Source organism: Hemiscyllium ocellatum, chromosome 39 (genome assembly GCF_020745735.1).
Source record: "Hemiscyllium ocellatum isolate sHemOce1 chromosome 39, sHemOce1.pat.X.cur, whole genome shotgun sequence".
In the NCBI taxonomy this organism is placed as follows: domain Eukaryota; kingdom Metazoa; phylum Chordata; class Chondrichthyes; order Orectolobiformes; family Hemiscylliidae; genus Hemiscyllium; species Hemiscyllium ocellatum.
Window position 1 is genome coordinate 8,086,831 of NC_083439.1, and position 17,868 is coordinate 8,104,698.

At 46.0% G+C, this 17,868-nt stretch overlaps 1 protein-coding gene across 3 annotated transcripts in view; it reads right to left on the reverse strand.

The window, feature by feature from the left end:
* itga11a (integrin, alpha 11a) overlaps nucleotides 1-17,868 on the reverse strand; it is a 183,806-nt gene that overhangs the window by 117,659 nt on the left and 48,279 nt on the right. For 2 of the 3 annotated variants that reach the window (XM_060853256.1, XM_060853255.1), the window contains exons 3-7: nucleotides 16,646-16,755; nucleotides 14,713-14,804; nucleotides 6,572-6,686; nucleotides 6,229-6,356; nucleotides 3,694-3,842 (exon numbers count right to left, since the gene is read on the reverse strand). In XM_060853256.1, coding sequence (XP_060709239.1) covers nucleotides 3,694-3,842; nucleotides 6,229-6,356; nucleotides 6,572-6,686; nucleotides 14,713-14,804; nucleotides 16,646-16,755 — 594 coding nt within the window. The remainder of the gene's footprint in view (nucleotides 1-3,693; nucleotides 3,843-6,228; nucleotides 6,357-6,571; nucleotides 6,687-14,712; nucleotides 14,805-16,645; nucleotides 16,756-17,868) is intronic. The other variant, XM_060853257.1, reaches the window with a different exon arrangement.

Genomic DNA, 17,868 nt, shown 5'->3' on the forward strand with positions numbered 1-17,868 from the left:
ACCACTACCCAGTACCCACTCCCCGACACAACTGCCCACTCCCCGATACAAATGACCGCTATCCACTACCCACTCCTCGACACAACTGCCCTCTCCCCGACACAACTGCCCTCTCCCCGACACAACTGCCCTCTCCCCGACATAACTGCCCTCTCCCCGACACAACTGCCCACTCTCCAATACAACTGACCACTACCCACTGCCCACTCCTTGACACAACTGCCCACCCCGCGATACAACTGACCACTACCCACTACCCACTACCCACTCCCTAACATAACTGACCACTGCCCACTCCCCGATACACTGCTCACTACCCACTCTCCGACATAACAGACCACTACGCACTCCCGAATACTGCTGACCTCTGCCCACTGCCCGACACAACTGACCACTGCCCACTCCTTGACACAACTGCCCACTGCCCCTGTCCACTGCCCAACACAACTGCCCACTGCCCACTGCCCGACACAACTGACCCCTGCCCACTGCCTGACACAACTGACCACTGACCACTCCCGGGCTGTAGCCAGATCAGCCTGTGAGCAGCCAGAGCAGATGACTGGCTGTGATTAAGATCCTGGGGAAATGTGTGGACTGGGCCCCTGACCAGTGCTACTGAGACATTACCCCAAACTCTAACCCACCCCAGCCCCCATCTCACCAACTGGACTGAGGCCCAGCCCCAACCCAGTTTCCGAAATGGCCATTGGTTGGACAGATGTGCCGTGTGTTGGCTGCACGGGCAGCTGGCATGTGGTGTCAGGGTCTGATCGGTCTCAGTGTGTCATAAAGCAGGGTGACCACCCCCAGACATGGCTCCTGACTGACCGGTCACCCGTCTGCATGTCTAAGTAAAGCAGAACCACCTGACTGAGACCCCAGCTAACAGGCACAGCGAGGCGAGAGAAGGCAAGAGAAGGTGAGGCGAGGTGAGATAAGGGAAGGTGAGGAAAAGTGAGGTGAGGGAAGATAAGGTGAAGGAAGGCAAGACAAGGAAAGGCAAGCCGAGGGAAGGTGAGGTGAGGGAAAGCGAGGGAAGGTGAGGGAAGGGAAGGAAAGGTGAGGGAAGGTCAGGTGAGGGAAGGTGAGAGAACGTGAGGCAAGGGAAGGTGAGGGAAAGTGAAGCGTGAGATGGCGAGGGAAGGTGAGGTGAGGGAAAGTGAGGGAAGGTGAGGGAAGTGAGGCGACGGAAAGTGAGGGAACATGAGGCGAGGGACGGTGCAGGAACGTGAGGTGAGGAAATGTGAGGGAAGGTGAGGTGAGGAAAGGTGAGAGAAGGTGAGGCAAGGTGAGGGAAGGTGAGGTGAGGAAAGGTGAGAGAAGGTGAGTTGAGGTGAGGTGAACCAGGGAATGCTGGGAACTTGTAGGCAAATGCTAATTGAGCGAATGTTAAGCAAGTGAGGGAGTAAGTGAGCATCCCTGGGATGGTCCCTGCTCCAGTCCGGGAGCTGGCTACCTGTCAGTGTTAGAAGTGCGCCCCCTGCAGCCTGTCAATGATGGTCACTGGGGGGGGGTGCCCTGCCAAGCAGGTCTGTCCTCCCCATGTATCCTGCTAGGGATGAGAGAGGTACTGTGAGAACAGAGCTGCAAATGTGTTGCTGGTCAAAGCACAGCAGGCCAGGCAGCATCTCAGGAATAGAGCCATAGAAATCCACAGCACAGATAAAGGCCCATCAGCCCATTGAGACTGTGCCAGTGAAAAACAACCACGGAACCATTCTAATCCCAGTGCCCAGCATTGTCATATTGCCTTGTATGCCGGGATCATGAGAGCTTGACAATATTGGGGACCAGTATCTGAGATACGAGTGGCTGGTGCCCATGGATGATGTCATGGAGATACAGTTTGATGCCGAGGAAGTTGGAGACTGTTCACAGCCAGCCCAGGGAACTGAACTGCTCGGATGCCGACATGGAGAATTCTCAGTGTCTGCTTTACTCAGGCGTTTGGTAAGAGGAGAAAGTGAGGACTGCAGTTGCTGGAGATCAGAGCTGAAAATGTGTTGCTGGAAAAGCGCAGCAGGTCAGGCAGCATCCAAGGAACAGAAAATTCGATGTTTCGAATAAAAGGTATCTTAGCCTGCTGGACACACTTTCCTCATTCCTGATGAAGGGCTTATGCCCGAAACGTCGAATTTCCTGTTCCTTGGATGCTGCCTGACCTGCTGCGCTTTTCCAGCAACACATTTTCAGCTCAGGCGTTTGGTAAGACAGGAAGTCGCACATTAATGAAGCGGGTGCAGTTAATAAAGTTGAAAAATGTGTTGCTGGAAAAGCGCAGCAGGTCAGGCAGCATCCAAGGAGCAGGAGAATCGACGTTTCGGGCATAAACCCTTCTTCAGGAATTCCTGAAGAAAGGCTTATGCCCGAAATATCAATTCTCCTGCTCCTTGGATGCTGCCTGACCTGCTGCGCTTTTCCAGCAACACATTTTTCAGCTCTGATCTCCAGCATCTGCAGTCCTCACTTTCTCGCAGTTAATAAAGTGTTTAAGCAACAACAATCCCCCTTAATTGCAACACACTGCTGCCCAGGGAGAAAGCCCCCTCACTGCCTGGAACCTGCTGAAGAGATGCAGCAAGTTGCTGCTGATATTGAGACAGACACATCCCACCCAATTCCACCACATTCCCACCTTTTATCAGACTTTCTGAATCGACCCCTCAAATTTTACATTTTACATTTAATTGTTGATCTCGCTCTTTGTGCACCTTCTCTGCAACCATTACGTTGTATTCCTCACTCTGTTCATTACCTTAATACACTTTGTATGGTATCACCTGCCTGTGGAATGCTCTGCCCCAGAGGGCAGTGGAGGCCCAGTCTCTGGATTCATTTAAGAAAGAGTGGGATAGAGCTTTCAAGGATAATGGAATCAAGGGTTATGGAGATAAGGCAGGAACAGGATACTGATTAAGGATGATCAGCCATGATCATATTGAATGGTGGTGCAGGCTCGAAGGGCAGAATGGCCTACTCCTGCACCTATTGTCTATTATCTATTGTCTATTGTACCGCATGCAAAACAAAACCTTTCACTGTACCGAGGGACATCTGACAATAATAAATCAAATCCCCAATCATCACTCCACTCATCGTCTCTGGGGGCAGCACAGAAGGCAATTTGTGCACAGCAAGATCCCACAGATAACAAAATGATAGTCAGCTTACTCTCCTGAATAAAGAAGGTTCGGAAGAGATTAGCTAGAGCTGCTTAATATCATCATTAACATTTAGCTTGAGAAAGTAAAGCAATATGGTGAAAACTAATGGACACAGCTTTAATGTAATTGGTAAGAGAATCAGAAGCAGAGTTTCCATCAGATAGGTTTTTTAAAAAAAATTCTTTCATGGGATGAGGGCGGTACTGGCTGGGCCAACGTTTATTGCCAGGGGGCAATTAAGAGTCAACAACATTTCTGTGGATCTGGAGTCAAGTGGAGGCCAGACCAGGGAAGGATGGCAGATTTCCTTCCCCAAAGGACATAAGTGAATCAGATGGGTTTTTCTGACAATTACCAATGGTTTGATGGTCATCATAGACTCTTAATTCCAGATTTGTACTGAATTCAATTTCCACTGTCTTCCACAGAGGGATTCGAATGTGGTACACACATTTAGTAATAGCTTTCATCTGGTGTCTTCCACCCATTTATTTTAGATTTCGATTAGGACCTTCGATGTCCTTACCGAGCGATCTCGATGCCATGTGCTGTGTTGGTTTCTGTCCCTCCTCGTTGTTGGATATTCCTGGCGGCCTTGACAACATCACGAACAGACTTGTAGTCCCTCAGCTCAAACTCGTGAACAGCGGTCTCTCCGTACTGCACAATGGCCAGCTGGGGAATAGGTACAGTGGGTAAACCAACACAGGAGATGCACAGGCCCCACGCTGACCCTCCCCTCCTCCTCAGAGCCTTGCCAACCTCTAACTTCACCTGGTCACCTGCATTTCCTCTCCTGCCCATGAGCCAACTGCCTAGTACCAATGACAACATGTTAGCTTCACACTGTGCAATACAGGCTGCTGTATTGTTGTTTTAAATCTTAATCAATCTATTTCCTTATCTCCCACTTTTAATGAACATTATAATGTTGACCAATATAAGACCATAAGATCATAAGACATAGGAGTGGAAGTAAGGCCATTCGGGATCTATACTCCGCTCTGGCCAGAACTGATAGGTTGAAAGACTCCTTACGCTGCCAGTTATTGTGGATTTACATTTCCTCCATGTGCTACCAGATACAGGAGTAAAGCGGGGGGCTTTGCCTGAATCTCAACCCAGTATCCATTATGTGTGACCCCAGAGAGTGAAGGTCAATGGGCAAGTCAATCATGAACCTAAATCACTTGATCATCAGCCGCTCTTACACAGCAGGCTCAGTGCTCACCGCCCAGTGATTACAGGCTGAAGCCTTGGCTCTGTTTCCTTTAGCACTGAATGCTGAGCATAGTAACAGGGATTTTTACCGAAGAATCCTGCTCATCAATACCTTGGTGAGGTGGACAGCTAGATTATGGCCAGAGTCACCAGTGATGAATATATTTTATAAGATCACAACAAATAGGAACAGGAGCAGGCTATTTAGCCCGTCAAGCCCATCAATAGGATCATGGCTGAGCCAACACTTCTCACTTTCCTGCCTTTCCCCATAACCCTCAATTCCTGACTGACCAAGAATCTATCTCTCTCAGCCTTAAACATCCACAAGGACTGTACCCCCACAACCCTCTGTGGTGAGGAGCTCCAGAGCCCTCAACTTTCTGAGAGAAGGAATTCTGTTTGTTCTGAGACTGTGCCCTCTGATCCTAGACTCGCTCATGATAAAGCATTTACTGATTCTTTCCTGAAATACAGGGCCCAAAACTGCTCACAGTCTTCCAGATGTGGTCTCCCCAGCACCTTGTACAGGTGCAGTAAGACTTCCTTACTCTTATACACCAATCTCCTCAGGAATACGGACCAACATTCCATTAGCCTTCCTGATTACCTGCTGCTGCTGTATGCTAGCTTTCTGTGTTTCATGGACAAGATCCCCCAAGTCCCTTTGTGCTGTAGTTTTCTGCATTTTTCCTCTATTTAAATAGAACCTTGTTCTTATTTCTCCCTTCCAAAATGAACAACTTCACATTTATCCACACTTTACTCCATTTGCTAACAATTTGCCTACTTTAGGTGCTCCCATCTCTCTGTAAACTGTTTGTATCCCTCTCACGACTTGCCTTTCCATCTATTTTTGTTCTGTCTGTAAATCTGGCTACAGTGCATTCACTTCCTTCTTCCAAGTCATTAAGATATATTGTAAATGGTTGTGGTGCCAGCACCGATCCCTGTGGAACCCCCACTGGTTACAGGTCGCCAACCTGAAAAAGAACCCTTTATCCCCACGCACTGTTTCCAACCCATGAGGCAATTCTCAACCCGAACCAATATATTACCTCCAGCACCTGGGACTCTTAACCATCTGTGAGGTATCTTGCTGAACACCTTCTGGAAGTCCGAATGCCACATAGTTACTGGTACCCCTCTCTCCATTCTGGTTGAGACTTCCTCAAAGAACTCTAATAAATTATTCAGACACAATTTTCCCTTTCATGGAGCCTTGCTTGATTAGATTATAAGTTTTTCAAATAATCTGACATTGCTTCCTTAATAATTGAATCAAGCATTTTGCCAACGATAGATATTAAGCTCATTGGCCTATAGTTTTGAATAAATTTTATTTTATATTCGCAAGTTCTATAACATTCATCTGCATGCTTTTTCCCATCACCAGGTCACCTATAGCAACTTTCACCTGATAACCACTCTTAGTAATTCACCTGCTTTTTCTCCAATTGATTAATTTACGTGCAGATCCATTGAGGGCAATGCAATAACATGAAACATGAGGGAGAGAGGGAGAGGGTGACGTCAAAATGGAGTTGGATGGGACGGTAAATCACTCGACCCACCTTGTGTCCACATTACTCTAAAAGCACCAAGAATGTTAGTGGATAATTATGTGATCCCTGTCTAACAACACTTGAGCATGAATGAATTTTTTAGCTTATTAAATCACTTCTTAGATTGGTGACCTTCCAGCCTTTATCTTTGATCCTTAACTTCCTTGAAAGAGAAGCTCTCAATGCCCCTGAACTGTTCATTGTAATAGGCGACAAATCCCAGCCTACAGGCTCCACATTGGATTCACATTAAACAGGAAACGTCTTGTGCTCACCCGTATCTGGCCAGGTCCAATATAAAATTTCTTCAGGATATTTATTAGGAAGTTCTGGACTTCATACCAAGGGTAAATGCTGTTGGAGCCATCTAAAACGATCACAATGTCCATAAAGGTCTCACAGCCTATGGAGAGAATCAAGTCAATGTCAATGTCATGCCTTGGCTGTTGGTTATATCGGATGGCTGGCCTATAGACATGCTGCTTCAAGCCAAGCGCCCTTGTTTGTTATTCCCTCAGACTGAAAGCAGATCATGCGACACAGGCAGGAAAACAGACACTCCGTTAACGACTAAAGCACGCATGCAACTTGAGAGCAGTAGAGACAGGCTTGTCATACGCTGGATGGCGGGTGCGAAGGCCCGGGCGCTTTTGAAGTTGGAGCTGATTTTGCAGCAGATCCCAGGGCTGTAGTAGGAACTCCCACACTCATGGGACCACAGCGGCCCGCAGGTCTGTGGAGAAAGCAGGGAAACAGGGAAAGAGGTGAAATATAAACACGGGTGCTGGAAGTCTGTCACTCCTCTGAGATGTATCATTCTCCAACAATCTCTGCATGTCTAATCAACCTGTTTAGAGATGTTATTACACACCTTCAGAGAAGGTGGGATTGAACCTGAGTCCCTGGCTCAGAGGTAGGGGACACTACCACAAATTGTACGATAGATATTTTCCCCAATCAACCTGTTTAGACTTATGATTACACATCTCTGGAGAAGGAGGGACATGAACCCCACTCTCCTAGCTCAGAGGTAGGGACACTACCCCCGTGCTATAAGAACCCCTTTGCACAGCTGCTACCATGAGGCACCGAATTTCTTGCAGACGATGTTGATGATAAACCAAGTGACCTAATCAATCATCTAATTCTGGCCTCCTAACCATCTCTGATTTTAATCACTTCACCACTGATGTTCATGCCCTAACCAATCAAGGTCCTAATGTCCAAAATTCCCTCTTCATACCTGCCCACATTTCTTTTCTCTCTTTCCTCGTTTGAAATCCTTTTTAAAACCTGCCCTCTTCAACCCATTCTGTGTATCTGATTTAATATCTGGAATAAAAAAGACAGCTTTGTAACCACATAACCAGCATAAACTGTTGTACAAACTCATCTGGCTCACGAAATTCCTTCAGGGATGGAAACTGCCGTCCTTACCTGATACATGTGACTCCAGACCCAAAGCAATGTGGTTGACACTTAATGCCCCCTGGGCAATTAGGGATGAGCAATGAATGCGGCCTAGCCAGCCATGTCATGATTGTACGAATAGATAGGAATATCTCCTTCGGACCTCTATGAAATTTCTTGTGAATTTGCACGTTCTCCCCATGTCTGGGTGGGTTTCCTCCGGGTGCTCTGGTTTCCTCCCACAGTCCAAAGATGTGCAGGTTAGGCGAATTGGCCATGCTAAATTGCCCATAGTGCTAGGTGCATCAGTTAAAGGGGGATGGGAAAGTCTTCAGATGGGCTGAATGGGCCTGTTTTCACACTGTAGGGAACCTAATTGAAATGTCTTGTGGTAAATTCCTACATTAAAGGTGCTTTATAAATGCAAATTGTTGTTGTTGCTGTTGTTGTTATTCCTTGGATTTAAGGCATCTTGGTTTAATCTATCAGGGTCACAATAAGTCACCAAACAGTACCAGGAAAATAGAAAAGTAGATGCCTTTGGACATCAGTAATACAATACTCCAACAATGAATTCAGATTCAAAGGACGTTTTCATTGAAGCAACAGAATACAAATTGCAAATACATTCAAGTTTCATCACAAATGACTACATCAGTGTGAGGCCTAAAAGCCTTTGGCTTTACACTAACACACTGTCATTATTGGGACAGACCCAACTCCAAAACGGTTCCTTATTTTCTTTCTCTGGCCCTTTAAGAAAGAAAATGTGAGAAATTCAGGGATGGAAGCAGGAGGTGTGTCTCCCCAGAAGCACGGGCCAGAGATCTCAATCTCACCGAACAGACTGTGCCTGAGTTGTTCAGTCTCCTTCCCCTCCTTCACAAGGCTGAGGGTTTCCCTTTGGCTTTGACCCAGATCCAGGAAACAGTTCACCAGAGTGGGGCCCAGTTTGGAGTGGTGCGCTTGTGGCTGACATGTTTTACAGCATGAGTATATCTAACTTATTTCAGCCTCAGTCCCTACAGCTGGTTAATTCCCCAGATTCAGACTGCACATCCCCCATGTCAGGAATGTGATCCAACTGCATAGACAATGAAGCGACAAGGAAAATTGGGCCAGGGGAGGCCATTAAGCCCATCGAAACTGCTCTGCCATTCAGCTAAATTACAGATGGTCACAGAAATCACAGAATCCTAACAGTGCAGAAAGAGACTATTCAGCCCATTGAGTTCTTACTGATCCTCTAGAGAGCAAACTCACCCTATCCCTGCATTAGCCGATATGTATCACTTTCTTGTTGTTTTGCCAATGACTCCTCCCAGACATTGCCTGCGATGTTGGGATGAGGGTTTGGGATCAGACTGAGCTGTGATACCCAGCAGGTTGAATTTGATCTCCATGCTTCCCAGTGACACTGGAAGTACAACCACCTGGGCACTATGTTAGAATGTTGGTTAGACACACCTGGGCACTGTGTTGGAATGTTAGTTAGACACACCTGGGCACTGTGTTGGAATGTTGGTTAGGCACACCTGGGCACTGTGTTAGAATGTTGGTTAGACACACCTGGGCACTGTGTTGGAATGTTACTTAGACACACCTGAGCACTGTGTTAGAATGTTGGTTAGACACACCTGGGCACTGTGTTAGAATGTTGGTTAGACACACCTGGGCACTGTGTTGGAATGTTACTTAGACACACCTGGGCACTGTATTGGAATGTTGGTTAGACACACCTGGGCACTGTGTTGGAATGTTGGTTAGGCACACCTGGGCACTGTGTTAGAATGTTGGTTAGACACACCTGGGCACTGTGTTGGAATGTTACTTAGACACACCTGAGCACTGTGTTAGAATGTTGGTTAGACACACCTGGGCACTGTGTTAGAATGTTGGTTAGACACACCTGGGCACTGTGTTAGAATGTTGGTTAGACACACCTGGGCACTGTGTTGGAATGTTACTTAGACACACCTGGGCACTGTATTGGAATGTTGGTTAGACACACCTGGGCACTGTGTTGGAATGTTGGTTAGACACACCTGGGCACTGTGTTAGAATGTTGGTTAGACACACCTGGGCACTGTGTTGGAATGTTGGTTAGACACACCTGGGCACTGTGTTGGAATGTTACTTAGACACACCTGGGCACTGTGTTAGAATGTTGGTTAGACACACCTGGGCACTGTGTTGGAATGTTACTTAGACACACCTGGGCACTGTATTGGAATGTTGGTTAGACACACCTGGGCACTGTGTTGGAATGTTACTTAGACACACCTGGGCACTGTGTTGGAATGTAGATTAGACACACCTGGGTACTGTGTTGGAATGTTGGTTAGACACACCTGGGCACTCTGTTGGAACGTTGGTTAGACACACCTGGGCACTGTGTTAGAATGTTGGTTAGACACACCTGGGCACTGTGTTGGAATGTTACTTAGACACACCTGGGCACTGTATTGGAATGTTGGTTAGACACACCTGGGCACTGTGTTGGAATGTTGGTTAGACACACCTGGGCACTGTGTTGGAATGTTACTTAGACACACCTGGGCACTGTGTTGGAATGTTGGTTAGACACACCTGGGCACTGTGTTAGAATGTTGGTTAGACACACCTGGGCACAGTGTTGGAATGTTGGTTAGACACACCTGGGCACTGTGTTAGAATGTTGGTTAGACATACCTGGGCACTGTGTTAGAATGTTAGTTAATATGCCTGGGCACTGTGTTGGAATGTTACTTAGACACACCTGGGCACTGTGTTGGAATGTTGGTTAGACACACCTGGGCACTGTGTTAGAATGTTGGTTAGACACACCTGGGCACTGTGTTGGAATGTTGGTTAGACACACCTGGGCACTGTGTTAGAATGTTAGTTAATATGCCTGGGCACTGTGTTGGAATGTTACTTAGACACACCTGGGCACTGTGTTGGAACGATGGTTAGACACACCTGGGCACTGTGTTAGAATGTTGGTTAGACATACCTGGGCACTGTGTTGGAATGTTAGTTAATATGCCTGGGCACTGTGTTGGAATGTTACTTAGACACACCTGGGCACTGTGTAGGAATGTTGATTAGACACACCTGGGTACTGTGTTGGAATGTTGGTTAGACACACCTGGGCACTCTGTTGGAACGTTGGTTAGACACACCTGGGCACTGTGTTAGAATGTTGGTTAGACACACCTGGGCACGGTGTTGGAATGTTGGTTAGACACACCTGGGCACTGTGTTAGAATGTTGGTTAGACACACCCGGGCACTGTGTTGGAATGTTACTTAGACACACCTGGGCACTGTATTGGAATGTTGGTTAGACACACCTGGGCACTGTGTTAGAATGTTGGTTAGACGCACCTGGGCACTGTGTTGGAATGTTACTTAGACACACCTGGGCACTGTGTTGGAATGTAGATTAGACACACCTGGGTACTGTGTTGGAATGTTGGTTAGACACACCTGGGCACTCTGTTGGAACGTTGGTTAGACACACCTGGGCACTGTGTTAGAATGTTGGTTAGACACACCTGGGCACGGTGTTGGAATGTTGGTTAGACACACCTGGGCACTGTGTTAGAATGTTATTTGAGACACACCTGGGCACTGTGTTGGAATGTTACTTAGACACACCTGGGCACTGTATTGGAATGTTGGTTAGACACGCCTGGGCACTGTGTTAGAATGTTGGTTAGACACACCTGGGCACTGTGTTGGAATGTTGGTTAGACACACCTGGGCACTGTGTTAGAATGTTGGTTAGACACACCTGGGCACTGTGTTGGAATGTTACTTAGACACACCTGGGCACTGTGTTGGAATGTTGGTTAGACACACCTGGGTACTGTGTTGGAATGTTGGTTAGACACACCTGGGCACTCTGTTGGAACGTTGGTTAGACACACCTGGGCACTGTGTTGGAATGTTGGTTAGACACATCTGGGCATTGTGTTGGAAGGTTGGTTAGACACACCTGGGCACTGTGTTGGAATGTTGGTTAGACACACCTGGGCACTGTCTTGGAATGTTGGTTAGACACATCTGGGCATTGTGTTGGAATGTTGGTTAGACACATCTGGGCACTCTGTTGGAACGTTGGTTAGACACACCTGGGCACTCTGTTGGAACGTTGGTTAGACACGCCTGGGCACTGTGTTGGAGTGTTGTTTAGACACACCTGGGCACTGTGTTGGAATGTTGGTTAGACACATCTGGGCATTGTGTTGGAAGGTTGGTTAGACACACCTGGGCACTGTGTTAGAATGTTGGTTAGACACACCTGGGTACTGTGTTAGAGTGTTGGTTAGACACACCTGGGCACTGTGTTGGAATGTTGGTTAGACACCTGGGCATTGTGTTGGAATGTTGGTTAGACACCTGGGCACTGTGTTAGAATGTTTGTTAGACACACTTGGGAACTGTGTTAGAATGTTGGTTAGACACATCTGGGCACTGTGTTAGAATGTTAGTTAGACAGACCTGGGTACTGTATTAGAATGTTGGTTAGACACATCTGGGCATTGTGTTGGAATGTTGGTTAGACACACCTGGGCACTGTGGTGGAATGTTGGTTAGACACACCTGGGCACTGTGTTAGAATGTTGGTTAGACACACCTGGGCACTGTGTTAGAATGTTAGTTAACACACCTGGGCACTGTGTTGGAATGTTACTTAGACACACCTGGGTACTGTGTTGGAATGTTGGTTAGACACACCTGGGCACTCTGTTGGAACGTTGGTTAGACACACCTGGGCACTGTGTTGGAATGTTGGTTAGACACACCTGGGCACTGTGTTGGAATGTTGGTTAGACCCATCTGGGCATTGTGTTGGAAGGTTGGTTAGACACACCTGGGTACTGTGTTAGAATGTTGGTTGGACACACCTGGGCACTGTGTTAGAATGTTGGTTAGACACACCTGGGCACTGTGTTAGAATGTTGGTTAGACACACCTGGGCACTGTGTTGAAATGTTGGTTAGACACCTGAGCATTGTGTTAGAATGTTGGTTAGACACACCTGGGCACTGTGTTAGAATGTTGGTTAGACACACCTGGGCACTGTGTTGGAATGTTGGTTAGACACACCTGGGTACTGTGTTGGAATGTTAGTTAACACACCTGGGTACTGTGTTGGAATGTTGGGTAGACACACCTGGGCACTGTGTTGGAATGTTCGTTAGGCACTGGCAGAACTGGCAGTGAACTTGAAGACAGGGAAGAACTGTTGCAGGAAATCTCTTCGGTAAGACTATTGTTAAAAGTAAAGCACCTCACCGGTACAGTGTATTTGTGAAGCAATCGCCTTCATTAATGTTAACCAGCTCATTCACAACGGCAAGCTCCACAAATGTCAGCAACTGGTTAAACATTTATTTGCAGTGCTGTTGATTGAGAGTTGAACACTAGCCAGTGCATCAGAAGATTTCCTCGTTGTGTTGAGATCTTTAACATTCACCCAACCAATACTTTTTGACCTAATGCCTCATTGAAAAAGATCGTAACAGCAACTGAGGTGGGGACATGACATGATGGTCAAATCCAACAGGTCTCCTTCCCCCCTGCTTGATATGTAGTGGCCAGTAATTGAAATGATTCCTGAATGTTCTTCCAGCCTACTCCCGTGGCACACAGAGATGTTGTGACAATAACTGAGTGATTCATGACTCACCCTCCCTCTCCTTGATCCAGTTCCATTACTGCACTTAATTAAAATCATACCAAGACACCAATTTTACTCAAAGACGAGAGTTGCACAACACAGAACAGCATTTCTAACAGCTGGTTGGTTTCCACAGATAAATGTGCCCAATAAAGAGCATGCTCAACATGCCATGAAGCTCTCAGAGTAGAATAATGAATATTTAGGACGATGTATGGTCCAAGATTGGGTGTGATGTCCTAAAGGCTGTGTAATCCCTAAAGCACTGCAATTCCAGGAAGGCTAAGTGTTGGCAATCTTGAAACATTTTTATCCAATTGTGTGATTACTATGTCACAAAAGTATTAAAGAATGCTGAAGCAGCAGATTGATTTCGGTTTTGAAAGTCTCTACTGAATGCTGTCCCTTTCCTGCATATGGAGATAAAACAGAAATTGAGTCAGATATCCACACCGAAATGTTTGTAAAATTCTTTCACAGCATGTGGGCACTGTTGGCTGGGCTAACATTTAGTACTCATCCTCAATTGCCTCTTGAGAAGGTGGTGAGGAGCTGCCTTCTTGAACCGTTTCAGTCCATGAGCTGTCAGTAGATCCACAATACCCATAGGGAGGGAATTGCAGGATCTTGATCCAGCAACACTGAAGGACCATGACTGATATATTTTGCTGATGGAGCTAGTTTGGACTGATCAGCAAGGCTGGCTTTGGAGAGGATGCTGCTGTTAGACATGATGGAATCATTTCTTTGGTAATAAGTGCAAAGCGAGGAGATGGGTTGGAGGGCTCAGAAACATTCCTCTCCTTATTCCAAAGGGCAATGACCCCATCTCCAACTGAGAGATGGAATCTCCCTGGCTATCAGAATCTCGGTGAAGAAGAGACTTTAATTTGTGCTCCAATGCTGTGAAGAATTCTGGACAAATACATCAGGACCAGCAGTTTTTCAGTTGTCAATAGGGATGTGTTTAATTCTTCCACAAAATCCGAAGCGGAAATGATTCACATTCTTGATGATTCCATCAAGTTTCTTGAACATAACCACAGCACCTGGCACTGAAATCTTTATTTGTTTGAGCCTGTGACATTTGTCTCCAATGGCATTCAGTGGTAACTGTATTGCCATATATTTTTGAAAATGAGGACAAACAATTACATTGCCAGCTCGGCTCTGAGATTTCTACTTCTGCCTCAGAGGGTAATGGTGTTCACGTTCCTACCGAGAGAGTTTATCACCAAGTCCAGGCTGCCCCTGATGTACAGTGTTGAGGTGCTGGTTAACTGAGGCAGGAGGTGTTGTACCCTATTTATTCTCACAGATGGATGTAAAAGATGCAAATTCGAAACAGAGCAGAGAGAGTTCGCCCTGGTCAGTATTTATCCCTGAATCAACACCCCTGAAAGTGGATTGATTGGAATGAAGGAGCAAGTTACTGCAGAAGCTGGAATCTATATTGAAACCAAAAAGTGCTAGAGATCACAGCAGATCAGGCAGGAGTGGACCTCATCGTCGCAAGTTGGAACTTGCTGTGTGGAAAGTGATAGCCATGTTGTCTACATAATAAATAGTGAGTACACTGCAATGTTACTTGTTGGAACAATCTGTATATAAGGAAGCTATGATGTAACTGATAACAAGTCTTTAATCACAATTCAAGAAAAATGGCATCTATCACTTACCACGAAGGAATGGTCTTTGGCGTTGCTGGTTAAAGTCATTCCAAGCTGCATGTTGTCTTTATGCTCTGATACAAAAGGCATGGATACTCTTCCTTGTGTGAATGAACGGACATTAGATTAGATAAGGCTGCAACCACCAATGTTTATCATCAAACTTATCTGACTCCTCGTCTTATTTTAATTCCAATTTTCTTCACCCAGAGGTAAGATTAAATCCTAATATTGATTGGAATATAATCTGCATATTAATTTAAATATTTATTTTGATTTGATTCATTGTTGACATATGCACCGAAGTACAATAAAAAGTTTTGTTTTGCAAGCAGTACAGGCAGAACTTCGGGTGCTTAGACAAAGTGAGGCATACAAGGTTACAGCTGCACAGGAGGTTCACAAAGCAAGGTCACCATTAGATTTGAAATTAGAGAGGTCCATTCCACAGTCCAATAAATAGCAGGGAATAAGCTGTTCTTGAACCTTTGGTTCATGTGTTCAAGCTTCTGTATTTGCTGCCTGATGGAAGAGGATGGAAGAGGGTATTCCTGGGATGGGAGGGGTCTATGATGAGTTGGTAGCCTTTCCGTTGCAATCAGAAGTGTAAATGGAGTCCATGGATGGGAGGTTGGCTTAATGGAAGTTTAATTATTTTCAAACAAAGTGAAAGTAGCTTTCAAAAATCACATTGATTTACTATCATTGTGTCATTATATTTGTGGGAAAATATCTATCACACGTGTTTTGCTCAACAAACATACTTTTTTTCCCAATGTGATCAATATGAACAGTAGCTCATTCGAGTGACCATTCGTTGCTGCATAAGTGACACTGCTGACAGGGTAACTGACTGTGGAAGGCCTCACCATGCGCACATTGTGCAGTGGGTAAGTGAAAGGGTGATGATGATCCAAATTTCTGACTTGGGTCTTGGCTCACTCATACCGATTCCCAGAGGTTATCAGCAGGGATAGAGAATCATTAGGGTTCATGCATCCCAACGTGATGTACTTTCCCTTGGTTACACTGGGGATACCGTCTCACATTACCAGAGCTAAGAGTGAGCATGCTGTACTTTTAAAATGTGCGCTCGGAGATGCGGCTTTAGCCACGCAGAGACCCACAGAACCCATGACCAGTGACATGGAATTTCCTAGGTGGGCAACCTTACTCATCATTACTGATGGTGATGACTTTTAACTTTTGTGAGAAGATTTGTAGCTCGGGTGTTCTTTGTTGTGGTTCTGTTCGCCGAGCTGGGAATTTATGTTGCAGATGTTTCATCCCCTGTCTAGGTGACATCCTCAGTGCTTGGGAGCCTCCTGTGAAGTGCTTCTGTGATCTTTCCTCCGCCACTTGTAGTGGTTTGAATCTGCCACTTCCGGTTGTCAGTTCCACAAACTGTGTAGCCACGAACTATCCACGAAACGACATGACCAACACCAACTAGCCACGAAACAACACGACCAGCTATCCTTAGTAGCCACACATGCAGATGACAGGCAACATGAATTCGACTGGGGCAACACTACTATTATAGGACAAGCCAAACAGAGAACAGCCAGGGAATTCCTAGAGGCATGGCTCTCATCCACAGATTCAATCAATAAATACATCAACCTGGTCCCAATATACCGGCCACTGCAGCGGACAGCTGGAACTGACAACCGGAAGCGGCAGATTCAAACCACAATAAATGCCGGAGGAAAGATCACAGAAGCGCTTCACAGGAGGCTCCCAAGCACTGAGGATATCACCTGGACAGGGGACGAAACGTCTGCAACACAAATTCCCAGCTCGGCGAACAGAACAACAACAATGACTTTTAACACCTGAGAACAGACATCTACTTGTCTTGTATTGCCCAGTAATCAGTGGGATATATTTTCCAACATAATCAGACACTTTACAATCAATGACACAGCGAAGAATACAATACCCAGGTTCAGCTTCCCGCATCCATAGCTGGTCTGGTTTTTCACTGGGCACCGGTAAACATCCCCAGTCCTTTTCTTCCCGACACCAGCCCATGGGGCACCGACTAGAAGCCTGTTACAGAGCAGGAGAGAAACGAATTATGAAATCCTGGAATTGTGGGGAAACGCTGCATAGATTTCTTTCTATTGCTGGCTGGGCTTGCATTTATTGCCTGTCTCTAATTGCCCCAGAGGGCAGTTAAGAGTTAACCACATGGCTCTGGGTCCGGAGTCATATGTAGGCCAGGTTGGGTATGGATAGCAGATTTCCTGTGAACCATATTAGCAGTGGTTTTTCTTAGTCACCGTTAGATTTGGAATTTTAGTTTTTTTTTATTGAATTCAAATTACGTGGCAGTATTCAAACCTGGATGACTAGATGAATATGGGGAGGTAGGTACTACAGATGCTGGAGATTAGAGTCAAGATTAGAGTGGTGCTGGAAAAATACAGCAGGTCAGGCAGCATCCGAGGAGCAGGAAAATCAATGTTTCGAGCAAAAACCCTTCAACAGGAATCCTTTCAGCACCACTCTAATCTTGACCAGATGAATAGTCTAGCGATAATATTACTGGGCTATTGCCTCCTCTTTTCAAAGGGGGAGATCGTTCAGCCCAACTAATCCATGAACCTCCGACTAGCCCTTTCTCACCTGACTCTCTCAGAATTTCTTTCTAGCCTGTTCCTATTCAAATGATTATTGAGATTCCCTCGAAAGACATCTCTGCTATTTGTCTGAAACAGAGTTTGTTTTCTAGTGCTTGCCACATTCTAATCAACTCCGGGAGAGGGGGGCAGGGGGGAATATCTTCCTGATTTTCATGATGGAACACAAAGTGAGGGAGTAGGATACTCGTGTAGATAAGGTCTGGAATTTGGGGAAGGAGTCCAGAGTGGGACAGGGAGAGTGAAGCAGGGTAGGTAAGACAATACACATTGTATAGCTACAATTTCCCTTTAATTAGGGAAATACCTTCTTATCTTCCAAACCAGACTGAAGCCAATCAACAGTTCAAAAAAACCTTAAATCCCCAAACTGTTGGGAACAGATTAGACCACAACTTGACTTTTTCACAAAAGTCTGGATGAACAGTTTTCCCATTAGAGCAGCTCAGGGCTATGCTAGGCCTCGCATCTTAGGAATAGTTTGTGCTTGGCCTCAGAAACTAACTCAGAAGCTGAAAGA